Source organism: Rosa chinensis, chromosome 5 (assembly GCF_002994745.2).
Source record: "Rosa chinensis cultivar Old Blush chromosome 5, RchiOBHm-V2, whole genome shotgun sequence".
Lineage (NCBI taxonomy): Eukaryota > Viridiplantae > Streptophyta > Magnoliopsida > Rosales > Rosaceae > Rosa > Rosa chinensis.
The window spans coordinates 40321407-40340851 of NC_037092.1; the positions used below are offsets into that span (position 1 = coordinate 40321407).

The 19445-nt window shown below is 37.5% G+C and overlaps 3 protein-coding genes across 5 annotated transcripts in view; 2 read left to right on the top strand and 1 right to left on the bottom strand.

Moving 5' to 3' along the window:
• The first annotated feature begins 473 nt into the window (after window positions 1–473).
• LOC112168154 (protein transport protein SEC24) lies at window positions 474–8870 on the top strand. Of its 2 annotated transcripts, none has more exons than XM_040506865.1 (14): window positions 474–900; window positions 984–1046; window positions 1674–1727; window positions 1819–1991; window positions 2119–2305; window positions 2440–2588; window positions 2664–2818; window positions 3614–3695; window positions 3805–3920; window positions 5021–5119; window positions 6442–6565; window positions 7457–7734; window positions 8094–8308; window positions 8389–8870. In XM_040506865.1, exons 1-14 carry the CDS (start codon window positions 573–575, stop codon window positions 8601–8603), a joined length of 2238 nt encoding a protein of 745 aa, XP_040362799.1. In that variant the 5' UTR covers window positions 474–572; the 3' UTR covers window positions 8604–8870. The 2 variants fall into 2 exon arrangements, with proteins under 2 accessions (XP_040362799.1, XP_024161042.1); XM_024305274.2 differs by having other exon boundaries at window positions 475–900; window positions 2443–2588.
• Window positions 8871–9262: 392 nt separating this feature from the next.
• LOC112168165 (4-hydroxybenzoate polyprenyltransferase, mitochondrial) lies at window positions 9263–12892 on the bottom strand. The gene is made up of 9 exons (XM_024305288.2): window positions 12116–12892; window positions 11670–11805; window positions 11213–11334; window positions 11030–11099; window positions 10775–10924; window positions 10373–10508; window positions 10131–10227; window positions 9856–9927; window positions 9263–9756 (listed from the first exon to the last, which is right to left on the bottom strand). Exons 1-8 carry the CDS (start codon window positions 12481–12483, stop codon window positions 9858–9860), a joined length of 1149 nt encoding a protein of 382 aa, XP_024161056.1. The 5' UTR covers window positions 12484–12892; the 3' UTR covers window positions 9263–9756; window positions 9856–9857.
• Window positions 12893–14043: 1151 nt separating this feature from the next.
• The window catches only part of LOC112202553 (factor of DNA methylation 4), a 69194-nt gene continuing 63792 nt past the window's right edge, over window positions 14044–19445 (top strand). The window contains exons 1-2 of one of the 2 annotated variants that reach the window (XR_002937421.2): window positions 14044–14554; window positions 14652–14689. Coding sequence is in view for 1 of the 2 variants with exons in the window: in XM_024343564.2 (XP_024199332.1) it covers window positions 14245–14554; window positions 14652–14689 (348 nt within the window). In the remaining variant the exon portion in view is untranslated. The remainder of the gene's footprint in view (window positions 14555–14651; window positions 14690–19445) is intronic. The other variant, XM_024343564.2, reaches the window with a different exon arrangement.

A 19445-nucleotide genomic window follows, 5' to 3' on the forward strand; every position in this document is an offset into this window, starting at 1 on the left:
TGGATCCATAGAAGATGATGCTACAAGATTAAGAACATTAAGAGCATCTCCTACTGTCTCTACTTGGCCTACGCCAATTTGCTTATAGTAATATAATTCATGCCATAGTGCAAAAGCCTCAATAGCATCTGGTCTTAGCGTATCATGAATGAGAATTGCTAATGCTTGTAGAATGCTTGTGATTTCAGCTGGATTCATCCCAATAATACTGACTCTTTTAGTAGCCGCATCAGATATCCATGCAAAACGACCGACAAGTTGAGAAAGCATAGTAATTTTAGCATAATTTCATCGATTCTAGAGTCTAATAAAATATTAAATCCGGCCGTCACTGAAGAGCTAAAATCGTCTAATTGTTTTTGAGATGCTACAATTTCATGTCTCTGCTGCCTAGGACCTTCGGTTGCTGAATCATCAGATACGTTTTTCTGACCTGGCACAAAACCACTGGTCCAACCTATGTGTCACTCCACAGCAAACAAGTCACATCCCATTTCCCTTTCTTTCCAGAGGAGAAACGCAAACGCCGAGAAAGAAAGAATTCCTTCACCAAAACCCCACAAGTCAAAACCATGGCGGTCCGAGCCACCGTCTCGCGCTTCCCTATCGACGCCGGCGCGCACGAGAACTCCGGCATACCATGGGGCCTCACCGTGACGCCGTTCGCTAGCAAAGACGAGAACGGTCAACCTCCGGCGTATGGATCCGGCGGTCAATTGCTGCCGCGGTGCGAGAACTGCTGGGCTTACTTCAACTCTTACTGCGAGCTGGACCAGTGGTCATGGAACTGTGCCCTCTGCGGCAACCCCCAGGGACTTTCCTCTGAGGCCATTGCTCGATACTCTCACCCTCAGTCTTGCCCCGAGATGATCTCCTCCTTCGTAGATCTAGAGCTTCCTGGTTCGTCTCAGTCTCACCAAAATTCATCTGCTTTTTTTCTCCATTGTTAGTGCTGATTGTTTGTTCCTGTTTGTTTTGTGCAGTGGAAGAGTCGGATGAGGCAATGCAACCTCGCCCGGTTTATGTTGCGGCCATTGATTTGTCCTGTAAGTTTACATTGCTATTTGGATCGCCTACATTACCTTTGTTTGTACTGTGGAGTTGTTAATGATTGACTAGCGTTTGTTTTGAAACGAAAGATATTGTTGAACTTTGCTGGTTGAGGAAGTTGAGGTCATTGAGTTGAAGTTTCAAGTTATTATTGACCTAGTTCACTGATCAGGATGATCATTTCTATGTTGGGATGGCAATGGAAGTCAATATTCAGTTAGGTTGTGTCCAAATCATTTCTATGTCGGGTTTATAAGGGGCTATATGTTTTAGGATATAGAAATTGAAGCGTAATCTCATGAAAGCCTAAACACTTAAATGCAAACCAGATGGACTGGAGCTGTTGCATATTGTTCAGTGCTTGTTTGGCGCTTCTCTTTTACTGAATTCATATATCAAAGAAGATGTTAAGAATAGGGTATTGTTCTGATTTCCATCATTTGGTTTGTCCAGTTAAAGTAAGGGTTCTATTGGTGTTGAATTGGCAGACTATTAACACTTGCCTGACAGTTTTTTGTCAAGGCAATGTACATATGGTAACTTTGGCGCAGTTAGACTCATTTATAATTCGAGTGCCTTATTTCAGAGAAATGACACATTTTTTTTTATGGATTTTACTGCAGCTTCAGAAGAATTTTTGGAACTTACTAAAAGTGCATTGCTGGCAGCTTTGGAAGGTTGATAGTGGCTAGATCAAATTGATTTTGTTTTCTGCTTCCTGAATCCCGTAGTTGGACTGCTAAAACTCTGTTCTAACTTTGATTGCAGCTCTTGGGCCTGGTTCGCTGTTTGGTCTTGCTACCTTTAGCCACAAACTAGGATTGTATGATGTTCAAGGCCCTATACCAGTTGTAAAAAATGTTTTCATTCCCCCGGAAACAGAGGGCAGCCTACCAATTGAGCTTGAAGATGTCATGCCCTTGTTACAGTTCTTGGCTCCAGTATGTAAAATCACTCTTTATCTTTTCTGTTGTGCAATATGTTTCTGATTTAGTGATTGGGTTGTTTTGTTACAGTTTATTGTGTGAACAATTCACTATATCCGTAACATTGGTAACATTGTCACAGGTGGAAACTTGTAAGGACCGTATTGGATCAGCACTTGAAACAATTAGACCAACAACTTCATGGGAGAGAACAACAGCAGCAGGGCAAGGAGTAGATGGTGTTTTGATGGGTGGGCGAGGTTTTGGGGTGGCAATTGAAGCCCTTTTGAACTACCTTGGATCTGAATATGGAAGCACATTTGCACTAGGTAGGTGGTGAATCTCAGAGCTCAATATTTTCTATAGCAGTGCTCTGTTATAATCAGAGGTTAAACTCGTGTTCTTATCATCACATGACATAGAAAAGCATGATATAGGTTGTTGTCCCCTTTGCATGTAACTGCAGGTAGAGTCTTTGCCTTTTTGTCTGGTCCTCCTGACTATGGAGCTGGGCAACTAGATACAAGACGGTATGGTGAACAATATGCTAGTAGAGGAGAGGATGCGGACCGTGCATTGCTTCCTGAGCAGACACCTTTCTATAAAGATTTGGTAATTTAATCTTACTTGTCTGTGGTATCGTGTTGAATATCTTTCTGTAAGTGTAAGCATTGACATATTTTACAGGCTGCTGTCGCTGTTCAAGCTGGTGTTTGCGTAGACATCTTTGCTGTTACAAATGAGTATACAGATTTGGCGTCTCTGAAGTTTCTTAGCGTAGAAAGTGGAGGCTCATTGTACTTTTATTCAAATACTGATGATTCAACACTTCCACAGGACATGTGAGTATTCCTTGAAATACTGTAGATTTATATTGATATTCTAGTGTGTGATGCGGGATAGAACTTAACTAGACCAATTAACTTCAGTATTAGTTAAGACTTCGAAGCTCATTTAGCAGGCGTGCTGCACTACATATTAGAAAATTCAAATAAAAGAAAGCAGTTTTATTCCCACGTTAAGTTCCTTAGAAGATCAATTCAAAGTGCATCCTCCTTTCTTTTAGGTTCTTATTTCCTCATATTTCAGTGCAAGTCGTAAATCATTTATTTTGTCATGTGCTTGGATTATCAGTAAATAAATTATAAGCAATTTATAGGATTCAAACTCAGGTGTAAAGATGAATTAATATAATGGAGGATTGCTTGGAATTTCAGAATGAAAATGGTCTCAAGATAATAAATTATCAAAGAGCATGGGAAAGTCAATACATGTGATATGGTTCAAAAGGCCAATTTTTGTTTTCTCATCCATGTGTATGCATGTATATGTCTGTGTTATTGGTTATTAAATATGTTAGCAAGTGATGCAGTTAAATTCCATCTAGTATGTATTATTTATACTTTAATGAATATCTTATCTTTGCTTCTAATTTTGATGGAGATAGATATAGTAAGCTATTGGATGGAGTGACATATAAGTTTTTAGGTTTCGAGAATATTAAATTATCTTAGAGGGTGCCCTCATTGGAGCTGGGCCAATTCTAACTGGTTCTCACCCTTCTCGACAAAAGATGTAAAGGTTCTAAGCATACAGAACATATCTAGGTTCTAGTGACTGAGATGCATGATTTGCAGGTACCGGATGCTAAGTCGACCATATGCTTTTGGCTGTGTACTGCGATTGAGGACATCATCTGAATTCAAAACTGGTCATTCTGTAAGTGTCCTGTTGTTTGCTGTCAGAGTCACTGCTAGTAATGCACCATTTATTATTATAATAATAGTAATAATAACATAATTCATTATTATTATTATTATTTTTGCAGTATGGTCACTTCTTTCCAGATCCACAGTATGAGAATGTTCAACACATTATCTGTTGTGATTCTTACGCCACATATGCTTATGACTTTGAGTTTGAAGCTACCAAGGAATTTTCAAAGTAAGTATGTAGCTCAGATTGCCATCATGGTATCTTCCTTTTGACTGAAACAAAATAATGCTTGATTACTATATATGTTTTTGAGTTGGAAGATACTAAGGGATTCCAGTGCTGTTGGTTAAGGTTAATTTTCATAGTGAAAGCTATACTTGAGAATCATGCATGTTCCATGATTTCTACTTTCTTCATTTGTCACTTTAAAGAGCTCTGGAAGCACATTTAGATCCCAAACAACAGCCCACCTCCGTTTGTAGGAACCATCCAGTAATGGATAATAGCTTACTGTGCAGCTTTATATTTTTCTAGTTCAAAAGACCATTGACTATGTTCAATTTCTAGTTATTTACTCTGTCAAGGCCAAATTATTTTGTTTATAATATTAAATATTTCTTGCCTCTAATTATATAAGTTGGTGTTGTCAAGTTTGTAAGAGGAAAATTTGTTGAGAAGTTGCACAATTTTGTTATTCAATAATAATTGGTAATCTGGTCTAGGTAGTATGTACTAGGGCTTTGTCTTCTTTTCTTTTGGGTTGGTGTAAACAGTGGTAGATAAGATTGAATCACCTGTGTAGGGGAAAAAGAACTCTGCGGATATAACCCTTCTGTTATTTGAAAGGTCATTTCCTTTATATGGTCCACCATTGACTCTCTCTACCCAACAAAATTTGGTCTTGCTAATATACAAGCTGGTTCTCTAACAAACAATCAAATTTTGAAAGACAATGATGTTAAAGAAACCTATTTCAGCTTCCATTACATCCATTGAGAAATATGATTATTTAACAGTTCTGCAATAATTAAAGGAAAAATTTGTTATATTTGCATACAACTTAAAGAATCATTTATATGAAAGTGGATGATATTTCTTCTAGATAGTTCCAATTGTATTTCAGTCACCTTGTTACTTTCCAGAAATAGATTCTTTGATTTTAGTGGGATTTCCATGTAGGTTTGATATTTTTTCAGCTTCTATCGTCTCTGTCTCACGGTTGTATTTTTAATTACTAAGCCATATTACTGCATAGTATCACTTACTGATATAAAGCTCTTGATTTTGCCTCTCAAATCCCTTCCTGGGTGACTGTTGTACTACTGCAGACATGGATCAGAACCTCCTATTATACAGATTGCGTTTCAATACACAGTCGTTCTGCCTCCTGAGGAGCTCACCGATTCGGGATTGGTTTCCTCAGTTAGGTATTGGTGTTTTACTATATGAGTTGTTAATTGTTCGTTTTCTTCCAATAAATGGACCAAAGCTATCTCTGACATTAAATTGTATTTTCTATTTTGATGATTCAAATGTTAACATTAGGTAGATTTTTCCTACATATTAAAGTGAATCTGGTCTCCATTATGTATTTTAACTGATTACCTGAGTAGAAGTTCACCTCTCTGATGCTTCTATTTGATTAATGCCAAGTTTCTGTGGTGGTTCTTTAAAGCTTCTGATTTGAAGAATTGCTCTGAAGTGGCCTTTTGCCAACTATCAACATTCCCAAGTCATCATGGACACCAGATCCAAGAATTCGAATGCCTTGAGCTATGCTTCTAATTGTAAAACAAAAGATTTCAATAGATGAGGACAGGTTCGAGGTATCTTTGGGTCTTAGACATTATGCTACTGTTTCTAACAGAACTAAAATGTTTTAGCGTCGTCATAATTAGGATGAAAGACTTTAATATATCGTTTGCTCAGATTGTACTAAACGCATTTTCTTATTATCAACTTCTACTACAGATAAAGGAATGTGCCGGGTATGGGAAATCTGCTGTCATTTAAAATGTAGCAGTTGAATGATTTTCTTATAAGAAAAAGTGCATGGGTTTGTGCCTCAGCTGCACTTGATTTAAGGTGTCTTACCTATGATTTTGTTAGATTTGGTAATTAAGCATGTTTAGCTGCACGTGGCTTGACATTTCCTGGAGTGTTGAGAAGCAACATGTCTTGGCGTGACTAAGGGTGAGCCTAATCAAATAGATCTATATGATAGGAACCTAACAAGGACCTTTTTGCACTGGCGTATGCCAGATCTGACTTTTGAGAAGGTGTGAATTACAGCAAAAAATGGGAATGGCGGACTGAGTTTTATGCACGTATTATATGGACTTGTTACTTAGAGAGTTAGAGGATGAGAGTTCAGATCTCTTGTTTAGCAAAGGTTTTCTCACGTAGGATAATGTTGATTTCGGTGGACATTTTTAGTATGCTGCATTCGCACTTGGTTTCTCTAAGATAAAACCATATAGGAAAACAAAGTTCAGTACACTTTCAAAAAAGAGTCTCATTTCTACGCTTCTTGACCATTGGTAACTGTGTTTCTTTCCGTGGGTGCCTTGTGGTGCTTGTTATAGTTAAATGTGTTTCCATTGACATCCAATATTGGATTGCATTATGCCAAAGAACTATGATGGTGCTTGAGAAATGGTGTGATTAAAATACAGATCTTGCCTTGTTATGCTTCTCTAACTGTTTGGATTCTACCGTTTGGGCTGAGCTTGCTGAATGTTCAATGTAGAGGCAAGCATTCTCTTAAACGACGATTAAGGATTCGGACTTTGCAATGTGGAGTCGCCCAAAACATGAATGAACTCTATGACAGTGTTGATCCTGAAGTGGTTCTCTCATTACTTGTTCACAAGGTATTTCTCCCAGTTTTTCCATAGTTTTTGTTGTGTTCATATTGCCTTTGTTATCATATTGCACCATGCAAGCATAAATGTAATTCCTGATATAACTATTACTTTTGTTTTCTTAAAGTTGACTAAAGGACTGTCAAGCTTGAATATAAGTGAGTTAGTCTGAGTTAGTAAGGTTTTTATATAGATAAATAATTTATACAGGATAATATTCTGTATAATATTCCTGATTTACATTTCTAGTGTAGTTTAGCTTAGGCATAACTCAGGAATATTATACGGATATTTACATTGTTAAGGATAGTTTAATATTTCTCCAAATGGGTCCAAATAAAAATATTATTATGCTTTCGACTGGCATAGTGTGGAATATTATACATGATGTTTTGAATGGCATATGAATGTTTTAAAATGTCTTACGCTTGGAGGCTTAACGTCTGAAAAATGATAAGCTATTGTATGGTTTGCTTGAATTTCTTCTGTATGTGATGTGTTCATTCTTGCTCTCCTAACTGGAGATATAATCTCCTGCGATCCTGCAGAAGGTTTTTATTTGGAGGCTGGAAAGTAAAGTTGTGATATGTTTACACTAATAACTCACATTTGAGAGACTATTTACTGATGCAAAAGCTCTTTCTCTTTTGTGTTGATTGATGTAAAATACTTCTGTCCAATTCATTGTTCCTTGACTGAGGAAATTTTTTGTATGGTACCAGTTTTGAGAGATAGGCTCTGTATTTTTTGTTATAAAGAAATATACCGTCATGAGAGAATTGACCAAATTTTGGGCATGATCATACTAGAGCCTTTTATGGGTAGATATACCGATTTAACATAATGCGTAGGAGAGAAGTTGGTAACGAATTGCTTATTACAAATTTGTGAATTCTATAGGTTATATTAGCCTCCTTGGAGCAAGGGGTTCGGGAAGGAAGACTGTTATTGCACGATTGGCTTGTGATTCTAACAGCTCAATACAATGAAGCTTATAAAATTGTTCACTACAAGAACGGAAGTTCAGTGACTGCCCAAATTGATGTTGCATTCTCACAATGCCCCGAACTGCAGCCTTTACCCCGATTAGTTTTTGCATTGCTTCGAAATCCTCTGCTCCTTTTTCATGAAGAAGGTGTTCATCCCGATTACCGAATCTACCTACAGTGTCTTTTCAGGTATTTGATGGTCAAACTGTTAATAACGAAAATCTTCCAGGATTCTGTTACAGGGTTTTAACTTTCAGTTATGAACTATCAGATCAAATACTGAGTTTGTTCTGCTTTATTTTGCCCACTACTCATCATTGTATACTTGTTGCCACATTTTGCGACATGACTTCTTTGTCTAAGTTGATGGTTGTCTTACAAAAGGTTAATTTAATATGTATTTTTGGTTCTTTAGTCTTGAAATATCTTCAGCCACATAATTTGATGTTTGGGGAATTGATTATGCTCTCTCTCTTTTCTGATGGAGCATGAACTCTGCAATTATTATTCTCTGATTTTTTATTTTTTTATTTATTTATTTTTTGCAGTGCACTTGAACCAAGTTCACTTCATCGTGCCGTGTATCCAGTCCTCACCTCATATTCTACTCCCGATAAACTAGCATACCCACGCCATTCATTGAGTCGTGCTGCACTGATTACCAGTGGTAGTCCGATATTTTTCCTTGATGCATTCACTGCTCTTATTGTGTTCTATTCTTCAACGGCAGACCCTACTCTACCTTTTCCTCCACCCCATGATTGTAAGTTTTCTGCATTGCTTGGTGCTTTCTTAGCAAATACATGGTTTATTTGCTTCACCTCTAATACAATATATTTTTAGGTTTGCTGCGGACTGAGATCAATAGATTAAAGCAAGAGAGATGTATTACCCCTAAACTCATATTTATCAGAGGAGGGCAGGACGATGCCACAGCTTTTGAAAACTATCTCATCGAGGAACAGGATGTTGACGGAAGTGGTATAACAAGCGTTATGGGTTTTGTTTCCTTTCTTGAAGATATTACACAAAGTGTGTTAGAATACATCAAGTCTTGATATCAAAATTCTGTAGAATTTAATTACAAAGTACAGGAAACAAGGTGTAACTTGCACATTTAAGAGGTGCTTATATCACAGAAAGAAGGTGCTAGTTTCTTGGTACCTAGTCTACCAAAATTTGTTTAAACTCCGAGGTTGAGAATTCCTGTTGTGCTGATTGAGTGGGGAAGCCGCTAGTAATCATTTCCTTTTTGAGGTCGGTCTGTACGATTACATAAAAATCAAAGTTGAATAATTGTTCTAAAGTTGCAGATTTTCTGCCCAGCAAAGAGATCCACATTTCTGGCCAAGTCCTGAATATAGGTCTCATACTGTGCTAAAAGTGACTTTTACAGGTGCCTGTGCTTGGTATACACTATAAAGGTGACATTTTGTTATAAATTCTTCAACAATTCCCCCCCCCCCGTAATGAAGACTTCACCGAAGAAGTACGTCACACTAATGTGCCATGGACGATCCACATCTCAGGGTAAGGCGCTGAGCCGCTGATGAGCATATTGAACTAACGATCTGACTGAGAGACCTCATAGCCTAGGCACAAGGGGCGTGCTCTACCACTGAGCTAACAGAGAATTCTACAGTTCATGTTTTCCTTTTCTCTATTTTTTTCTCAAAGTTATGGTAGACAGCATTATCCTAGCGTTGGTCAGTGAACATAAGACCAAAGTACTGAAATTAGTTATAAATAGTTAAGAAGAGGGAGGACCCTTAAAAACCAGCATGATCTTACAACAATATCCTCAACTACTGAAAGAATGATATTACAACAATGGAAAACAGTACAATATTACACCCCCGCCCCCCCCCAAAAAAAAAAAAAGGTATCAATAATACATTTAATTTCAAACACCATGGGGGCAGGAGTGAAACTCTTTGATTCTCTTTTTATAAAGAAAAAAAGAAAATTTCAAACACCCCCAAGGAAAGGGTCTATCACTCTAGTTTGAAGTATATGATCTCCAGTGTTTCACTAAAGATTAGTTTGAAGTATGTGTATCTCAGTTCTTGACGACTATAGATGTGACATACAAATCCCTGCAATTTGAATGCTGCACAGCAATGATTCTGCTACCTCCGTTTGGGGATCTTCCTTGCAAATTCAACAAGCAGTACCCCATAAATCATCTGAACTTTGGCCATATAAATAATGCTGTCACATTCGAAGCAAAAAACGAAGAACTGTAGTTAAGAGAAGAGGGCATACTAGGAGTATATAGGACTCGAGTAAATATTCTAAATGTAACCTTACCCCTATGATGAAAGTCTTCCCAATAAGATTCCACTGCAAATAATAGCACCAAACCACTTGTTCGACACAAACCTATAACCAAGACGAGAGAATGCTAAGCCAAGCTTTTAGTGTTCAAAACTAAACAAGGCATCATTTTCCACCATAATATTTTCTCTTTCAGAGACAGAAGAACCGCCACACAATAAACCATCGGAAACCATCACAAGTAAACCACACCTCTACACCTTTTAAATTAGCAAATGAAATAGATATCCAGTTACAATGATACATACTTTCTATTGCAATCAAGCCTGGATGAAAGGTCAACTGTCCATATCTGCCACGCTAATTGTCCAGATGCGACTGCCAAAAGTGCATAATATGGCCAGCCTGTTCCATGGTTGACAGTTTGGACGTGGGAGAAGAAAGAAAAAGAAAAATTAGGCTGAGGTTCCAATAACAGTAATTAAAAAATATATCTATAAATTATATATAAGAGAAAATAGAAATGAAAAGAAAGAAAGGATGGGAAAACCAATTTCGGCATTATATCCACTGAGGGCAAGACTACTGATGCACAGGATTCCAAACCCAGTAATCCACTCCTTTGTTGAATCACCAAACCTCAAAGCGGTAGATTTGACACCAACCTTCAGATCATCTTCTTTATCCTGCAAGGATGGAAAGAAACATCTTTTATTAGACTGTATTGAAAAGGTTATGTTACTCCAACATATTCCATATCTAAGTACAAAAAAGATTTTATTTATTTTCATAGGTATCTCCATATTCTGGAAACTCAACTAGAGGCTAAAGACGTATTGTTTTTCTTTTTTTATTTCGACACTTAGATAGTAACATGTTCTTTAGAAGATAAACTATCAAGAAGTGGGGGAAGAAAACAATAGTGCATATATTCAGTACATATTTGTGGTACCTGATGCGCATATATCGTATCATACACAAGTGTCCAAAATACTCCAGAAATGTACAACGGAACTATTATAGCTGGATCAATGCTTCCTTTAATTGCAGCCCATCCTAACAAAGCTCCCCAGTTAAAGGTCAAACCTAGGTATGCTTGAGGCTGCAGACAGTATCAAACCACACTTGGTCAATTATCATGAAAGTGCTTCCAAGGCTTACTTCAGGTTAATTTTTTTTTAAAAAAAAAACACAAATGTTTACTTACCCAGAATGTCAACCTTTTCATGAGGGGATAGGAGAAAACTAGCAACAAAGACGAAGCCCCCAAAACACGGCTGTTAATATCAATACAATATCCGACTCTTCATATGTTTGGAGTTACTGGTGACTTATCCAGATTTAAAGACTAAAAGTGAGGAATTCCAAGACCCAAAAGTGAGGCACTAACCTATAATTATTCAGTTGGAGGAGAATTCCAAGACCCAAAAGCAATTGAAATCCAAGAAAACACAACCCTTTAAAAGGTGTCAAAAGACCACTCGCAACTGGCCGCAACTTTGTACGTTCCACCTGAATTAAAGCCCTTTGATCAGAGAAAGTTACAAACAAGTTCATGTCTAGAGAAACAAAAGGTTTTGAACTTTTGAACCCTGCAATTTTTCTCCTCTTCAATTTCCATATCAGTCATTTGATTTAGCAATCCCCAGGCATTAAGCATTTCAAATTGAAAAAAACAGCTTAGCAACTAACAATTGATCCCAATGCCACTCAAAACTCTAATATATTCACATGCACACCACCATGTCTAGTTGTCTACACAGAAAATTGATAATATACTTCGGCACCAGTCACCAACTCAAGAAGGTAGTCAAACTCAAAAGAAGTGCATGGCCAATGAGGATTACCATGGTGTCAATATCCCGATCAAGGAGATCATTTACGGTACATCCAGCGCCCCTTAAAAGCAAAGCCCCACATCCAAATAGTGTCAACATCTTAATATCAGGAAGGTGTCCAGGGGTTGCTGCCAATGTTATTGACCTGCAAAAGCCAACATGCATGTATCCAGACCATTAGTTTTAACCAAAACCGCCTTACTTCTTCGTTCAACTAAGCCAAATTGCTATCACCTGAACCAAACAATGCACTAATTACAAAAAAAAAAAAAAAAAAAAGCGCCTTACTTCTTTAGTTCAACCAAGCCAAATTGCTATCACTTCAAGTCTTCAACAAAGTAATGCAGTAAAAATTTAAATACTTACTTTTTAGTGCGAGTAACCCAAATTGCTATCACTCCAACCAAACAATGCAGTAAAATTAAGGGAGCGATAAAAATTGAAGCACTACTTACCACATGCAAGGCCAAGCAAGCAACCAGGTGCCAATGGGCTTGTCGAGGCGAGCGAGCTTAGCATAAGGGCGGGCCTGCCTGGGCAAATAAGCGTCGATCCAAGAAGCTTGGGCTTTCGGGTCATCGCTGACTCGGTTGTCGTCCTTGTTCGATGAAGTGGATATGTGCGCTACGAGCCTGAGATCAGAATCAAGATAACTGGGAATCCAACGGTGCCTGAGATTAAAAGGGATGAAAGGCGTTTCTTTAGGGCTGGGTTTGGTGGTTGGGTGATAGGTAGAGACTGCAGCAGAGAGATGGGAGCGAGAGAGTGAAGGAGGCTTCAGAAGCCTACGCGATGCCAGAGACAAGAGCCGAAACGACGTCATTTTGAGGAATGGTTCGGATGCAACCCTCAGCCAAGTTGAGAGAGTGGCTTCCAAACTAGGCTATGATTTAGCATGGCAATGGAGGAATGGGAAGTCAGAATTGGAGTGACAGGTGGGTTAGCTGATGGGTATTTTAAATATCATGCTCACCCTCGTATATAATGGATTTGAACTGAATAGAAAAGTAGCCATTTTTTTTTATGAGCCGCTCGATTTCTCCATACTTGGATTTGAGTTGGGATTTGGAATTTAGGGGTTGACTGGTTCAGAGGGTGAGTGGGTTTCTTCGTGGTAAGCAAGACAATGGAGAAGGTGAGCGAACGAGAAAGGAGAAGAAGGGGCCTGGGCCAATGGGGTTTGATTTGGGACTCAATTGCAGGGTTTTCTACTTTTCTGGGGGTTTTGCAGGGCTGTCTTTTGCAAAAGGCAAAGGATTTGGTTTTATTATTATTATTTTTTTATTTTTTATTTTTTTATTGCTAACAGTTAGTTCTAGTTAATTGAGATGACACGTGTCGAGACAGAATGGGACAGGATATTTTGGAAGATGAAGCAAGCGTATTATGTGGCCTCCGAACTAGAGACTTGAGAAATAATAATACCAAAAAAATGATTAACCCGCATTAAGTTTTTAAGAAAGTAGCTTATTCTAATGACTAATTTAAGAAAATTACCAAGAGGCAACAAAGCAATGCCATAAAGAAATTGAAAATGGTATGATGATACTCAAAAAACAGTTGTCATAGAAAATTCCATGCAAAAGGGCTCGAACCTCGAAATTCAACAAAAATCTTTTTTGATACATGTGAAAAGAAATTTAGAGGTAGAGCCGAAATCCCGATGGATGCATTATAGCGAATAAGGGAGAAACAAATTTCACTATGTTTTGGTTACCTTTTGGAATTGAAAAATTGCTAAAATTTGATTTCCTCCAAGCCACTAAGGATATTTCACAATATTTATAAAATCAAAGATGTCAAAATTCTTATAGTAATAGGTCAATGACAATATGGTTTCACTAATTGAAAATTACTTAAAACTAAATTAACTGCCCAAATAAAGAAATTAAGTCCGTTCAGGGTTCTTGTATTGTTTGATTTATTTCAATCCCAACAATGAAAAAGTAGCCACTTCTCAATGGATCTAGGTGTACACCAATTGAGGTCTCTAGGCAGCTAGGTTTATTGGTTAAAGAGTTAGGTTGGGAGGGCCGGATCTTTCTAACGCCTCCGGCGTCGCCTCCGGCGTAGTACCAAAGGGGGATCCCGCTATGTCTATGATGTATTCACTGTCAAATGAGTGACCTAGTTTCTATGTACCACTGTGGGTACTAACACATCTTCTTATCTGTCTTAGATGGAGCGGAAGGGTATGTAAGGGCCATTCTGGCTGTTGATCAATATATTGGCTTTGACTTCTTTCAAAAAAAAAAACAATGAAAAAGTAGCCACGGAAATAAAGATTCAATTTACAAAAACATTTGTCCTTCTCATAAAAAAATAAACAAATATTTTGTCTGGGTTTTTATTTTGATCAAATTTGTCTGTGTTTTCATACCTCTAAAAGAAGGACAGAAAACAGAAAAAAAAAAAAAGGCAGCTAGGCTCGTAGCTAGCTGTGGTAGCTGCTTCCCTACCAAGCCTAATCCCTGATCACCAAAACCTCTCACCCTCAATTCTGGTCAGCATTTCCATTTCAGCAACAAGCTCAAGCAGCAAAAGAACCCACATTGCCTTAGCAGCCTCCAAATTAAGAATCACCATGAACTTGAACAAATCCAAGCTTCAGGAGATGTGCCAAGCCAGAGGTTGGACCTTCCCCAAGTACAGCAGCAACCAGCAAGGCCCACCTCACCGACCTCGCTTCTCAGCCTCTGTGCTCGTCCATGGCTTCACCTTCAACACTAAAACTATGCTGACCTCTAAGAAAGAAGCCGAGTGCTGTGCTGCTAGGTTGGCCTTGGCTTACTTCGATGAAAACCCACAACCACCCCGGCCCAAATGCACCAAGTGTTTCTCTTTCCCGGCTCAGCCTTCTCATATACCTTCACTTCCTCAACCTTCATCACCAGGTAACAAAGTTTTAGAGGCCCTGGGTCTCTATAGTTGAATTTTTATTTTTAGTAGTATTAACTGTTTCTAGTTTTATGTTCTGTGTCTGTGTATCAGGTTTGCCGTATCTCACATACAAGGAGAAAGAGATATGGGTGAGTCTCTGTTTTTTAAGGGTGATATTTCTGATTCTGTTCCTGAAGAAAGGTTAAAAATTTCTGAGTCATGAAGTTGTGAAATTGGAAATGTTTTATCTTTTCATGCTATGTGTTGTTTAAATAGGAAGTTTTGCAATAATGTACATGGCTACTTTGACAAGCATTCCCGGGATACGATAAGACTTTTTGAAATCTGATGCTGAAAAGAAGTATCTTGAGAAAGAGCTTGAGCTTCAGAAGACACTGTCTTGATCAATGGGTGCATAGGCATTTGGTGGAGCCGTTTCTATTTGCTCCTTGGCTCTGATACTTGTCTGGATTAATTAGCATCTCTGCCTTTGCAGAATAACTTTTTGGTTGTTAATTTCTCTTTTGCTAATCTCTGGTGTTCAGAACTTGTTTTGTTGACATGCTAGGAGCTAATGTAGCCTCTCTTTCAGAATGAGACAACTAGCACAGAGGGAAAGAAGGACACTTCAGAAGAGAGAAAGGTTTGCTGTACTTTGTTTTCTTTTACTTGGTAATTTGGTTGGTTGGAGTAATCACATGTGTACATGAAACTTTGAGATTAATCTGTATTTTTCATGCTTGACCAGCTATGGCAGAGAGAAAAGCATCAACTTCAACTAAAGAACATTGAATTGGAGAATCAGATTGATATGAAAAAGATTGAGCTGGAGCACTGCCGCACGGAGCTACAGCATATGGTAATCATACCGTTGCAAATGTTAATATCAATCAACTTAGACTCTACTGGAATGTTATAATGATTTTACTACTCACATATATTTCCGGCTTGTATATGATATTCGTTCATACACTCTCTGATTTGGAATATAGTTTGTGGACTATTGTCTGCCTTCACTGGGAATCAAATTTGTAGAGGGAGGAGAGAATGGTAACTAGGAGAAATGACGTGAAAGAATTAAAAACACCAATGAAGTTTCCTCCAACTTTATTCTTGTCCACTTATCTGATATTCGATGAAAATATAATGAATCAGAAAAAATTGTTCTAGTAGGATTTAGATTGAGTTAGTGAGAAGGTACCATGGGGTGGTGCAACGTCAACCTCATTTTCAAGTTCCATTTTTAGTAATGCTCGACTTTGTTTTCTAGTTTAAGTATACATCATTTTTCTTATCTTTTATTTGTTTAGTTCTCTCCTTTGGGTAATCTAAAGGCCACAGTATGAGCCAATCATATTCTCGGCATATGTTATTTGATATGAGCTAATACTGTGGTTATTTATGTAAGAATGAGAGAGCAGAATCAGAGCAGAAGAAAGCAGAAAATCTGATAGCCCTGGCAGAAAAGAGAAAGGTTTGTAGTCTATTTTCTTTTCGGAACTTTGAGATTTGGATGAATAAATCTCTGATATTTCTTGCGCTTTATTGGTAATTGCAGAGAGAAAATGAGAAGCTTCACTCAGAAATAATTGAATTGAAAGACCAGCTCCAAGCCAAACAGGCAGTAAATGAGGATTTTGAAGCCCAGAAGAAGATTAAAGCACTTGAACAAATGTTAAAGGAGAAGGCGCAGGAGCTTACTGATCTGTCAGAATTTTACAATGCACTGATTTTCAAGGAGAGGAGCAATAATGATGAGCTGCAGGGGGCCCGTAGAGAGTTAATTGAGGTATGTTCATATTCTAAACATGAAATTGTTGTATGTTCATATTCTAAACATGTTTTTGATATAGTTTATAAACTATTTCCCTACACTATATATTGGAACTAATGCATGATTAAAATCAGAATGCCTTGAATAAGATACAGTCTCTCAGTCATATCTGTTGGTTCACTATTTTTGATAATCGATTTTGTTGGGAAGAAAGGGGAAGGCATTTTTGGATATGTAGTGTGCCAGCTATGTATTAGGTATTTTGGGTGGAATGAAATAGAAGGATTCTTTTTTACCTTTTTTTTAAAAGAACAAGTGTTTTGGATTTTGTCTAATTTTAGTTCACTGTAGGGACTGAAAAATCATTCAAAAATCTATATTGGTGTACGTGAAGACATTGGGTGATCTTGACTTGAAGGCATTTCAAGTTGCAGCCAAGAGAAGATATACTGCATTAGAAGAAGCAAATGAGAGGGCAGTGGAGTTGTGCTCTATGTGGGAGGATTATGTTGGGGATTCTAATTGGAACCCATACAAGGTTATTATGGATGAGACAGGAAAAAGAATGGTATATGATGAACTAAATACATCCCTCAATTTAGCATGTCATACTGGACATTTCTTTTACTATTGTTCACTTTGTTTGATTTTGATGTAAATACAGGAAATTATTGATGAAGAAGATAAAAAGTTGAAAAATTTGAAGACTGAGCTGGGGGATGAAGTATACAAGGTGGTGATAACATCTTTAATGGAATTGAATGAACATAATTCCAGTGGGAGGTATAAGATACAAGAGCTTTGGAATTTTAAAGCAGGGAGGAAGGCAACACTTAAAGAGGGAGTTGCTTACATTCTGAAGCAATGGAACGCGCTTAAGAACATGAAGCGGCAAAGAAACTAGAAGTAAGGCATATGTGTTTATATTTTACTAGCTCCACTGTTTGAATCAAATCTATTATCGTGCTTCTTCGTAATTGTGCATTTCATAAAATTGTTTGAGAAATTGATGTTTAGTGTGCTGCATTCTATTCAAGACTGAAAATTGAAAGATGATTACACTCGGATACGGTATTTTAGTACTCGATAGTAAATTGAAGTGGAAGAACATGTGTAGTTGAGTTGTCAATTTTACCTATTTAGTATAGAATTCCTGATTGCTTAGGGTTTGTGCAGTGAGGTTTATAAATGCTACTATTTGCTCACAGGTTAAATGGCTTTCATCTGAAGAGTTTGCTGCTTGTAATGAGTTGGTTGAAGGCTTGTTTACAAACAAAAAAAAAAAAAAAAAAGGACAAAACTGGTAGAAACCAGTTTTGCTGGGAAAAAAAAATGCCTATGTAGAATTGAATTGATTGACAACAAGGTCAATCAGTTTCCCCTCTTGCATATGTTTTTACATTCAGTACTAAAAATGATGCCTCTTGGAAACGATCTTGTAAATTGAAATGTAAAGGCCTTCATCTATGAATTTTTTGTGTTATTCTTTACTTCCCATTCAGTTTTGAGCATTTCTATGTGCTGAGATTAAGGTTGATGTAGTTTAGTTGGAATGAAGTTGGAAGCAAGATTTTTGAGGTTGTGTTTTTGGTTTCTGAGGTTTTTGTCTTGTTGGGTTTTGTGGGTTGTTCTTGAATTTTGTGCTGGTGAAGTTGTGTGTATTTTTTTGTTGCTGTCTTTGGTAGCTGATAAAAATGTGGGAGAGTGGGAAATGGTTTTGGGGATTGGATTTGTTTGAGAATTAATTAGATCGGTTTCAATGAGCTTATCAGCTTGTTCTAGATAACTGGGTAGAATTCAAATTCAAGTAGCTGGCTCTGCTCCTGTTCTTGATGGTTTTAGAAACTAAAGTAGTTCGACTGAGATGAATATGAATGTCTACTATTATATGGGATGTCATAAATGTTATATGAGAGAGGCAATGAGTAGGTGGAGGAATTTTGTGGATGTTCTTTAATAAATAGATAATGAAGGTATGAAGAAGCTAGGAAGGTGAATGTTTGTTCCTGAATTTGAGTTGATTAAGTTCAATACTTTATAATGCGCCTGCAAGATTTCATCTTTACCTCCATTAGTGAAATCAGTTTCGACTTTCGACAGACTCTCTCAAGGTGGCAGATTTTTTTTGTTCTTTCTTTCTTTCTTTCTTTTCCAACACCTGTGTGTGCCTTAGCACTTAGTAATTGTGGGTTTGTTGCTGACATAGTGCATTGAAAGTAGATGAACTAATGACCATTTTTTTTTACTCTTAATTTTCTTTCTTTTCACGTTAATTAGCCAATCAGAGTTTTCATGTTTTGGAGTGGGAAATGGTGCCAGGGCATCCAAGTTGAATGATGCCATCAAAATATGTGAGACGTAAGTCCCATGTACTGTGCAAAAGCTATAGTCGGCAAATGTACTCTGCTTGTTGTTTGTGCAACTCTATAGCACATGCATGTAATAAAAGACTTCACCTTAAAATAATAATTAGAAGATTTGGAGTGTAATTACACGTCATTATCCCAATTTCTTGGCTCATTTGGTTGTTTCTATAGTTCCTAAGTTTAGCTCATGAGTATTGAGTCGTCTTCACTATTCATTGAATACTTTGGAGTCAAGTTCTTAACTTCTTATTTTTCTGTTTGCTTCTCTTTTTTATGGACTGTATCAAATGAATTGAAACTATAAACTTATTGAGTTTATTTATGTTTTTCAGTGTCCTGGAGGCGTTCCCTTCAGATCAGAGCATCATCTTCGGAAAGAGACATCCACTTCTGTTTACACTGGTGAACTGATATCATACTTGAAGGAGAAGGTAAGCAATAAACTTACTACTTCATAGCAAGCAGTTTGTTTCCCTTTGCATTGAATCTTTTCTATGTACTTAGATTTTGCTGTTTGTTGTTCTAAAGGAAGTGACACCTATGGTTGGTTTAAGAATGACAAACTTTATGTTCTCTTCATCAATGGCATGCAGTTGAAAACAAGTCAACAGTACTTCTGTTTGGAGGTGGGGCAATCGTCGCTGTGTGGCTGCCTTCAATACCTGTTGGTGCCGTCTATTCAGTGCCACTGGTAACTTATTTCTTAAAAAAGCACATAGCTTTAGATTCTTCAATTTTATTTCATCAGAAATGATGAATGCCTTT

What these genes read in the sequence shown, in the direction of transcription:
- LOC112168154 (XM_040506865.1), top strand. Translation starts at nt 573, where the DNA reads ATGGCGGTCCGAGCCACCGTCTCGCGCTTCCCTATCGACGCCGGCGCG. An exon ending in ATTGCTGGCAGCTTTGGAAG is followed by an intron (nt 1,728 to 1,818) that starts GTTGATAGTGGC and finishes CTTTGATTGCAG; the next exon opens with CTCTTGGGCCTGGTTCGCTG. An exon ending in GGATTGGTTTCCTCAGTTAG is followed by an intron (nt 5,120 to 6,441) that starts GTATTGGTGTTT and finishes TGTTCAATGTAG; the next exon opens with AGGCAAGCATTCTCTTAAAC.
- LOC112168165 (XM_024305288.2), bottom strand. Translation starts at nt 12,483, where the DNA reads ATGACGTCGTTTCGGCTCTTGTCTCTGGCATCGCGTAGGCTTCTGAAG. An exon ending in ATCGGGATATTGACACCATG is followed by an intron (nt 11,335 to 11,669) that starts GTAATCCTCATT and finishes GCTTTAATTCAG; the next exon opens with GTGGAACGTACAAAGTTGCG. An exon ending in TGGATATAATGCCGAAATTG is followed by an intron (nt 10,228 to 10,372) that starts GTTTTCCCATCC and finishes ACCATGGAACAG; the next exon opens with GCTGGCCATATTATGCACTT.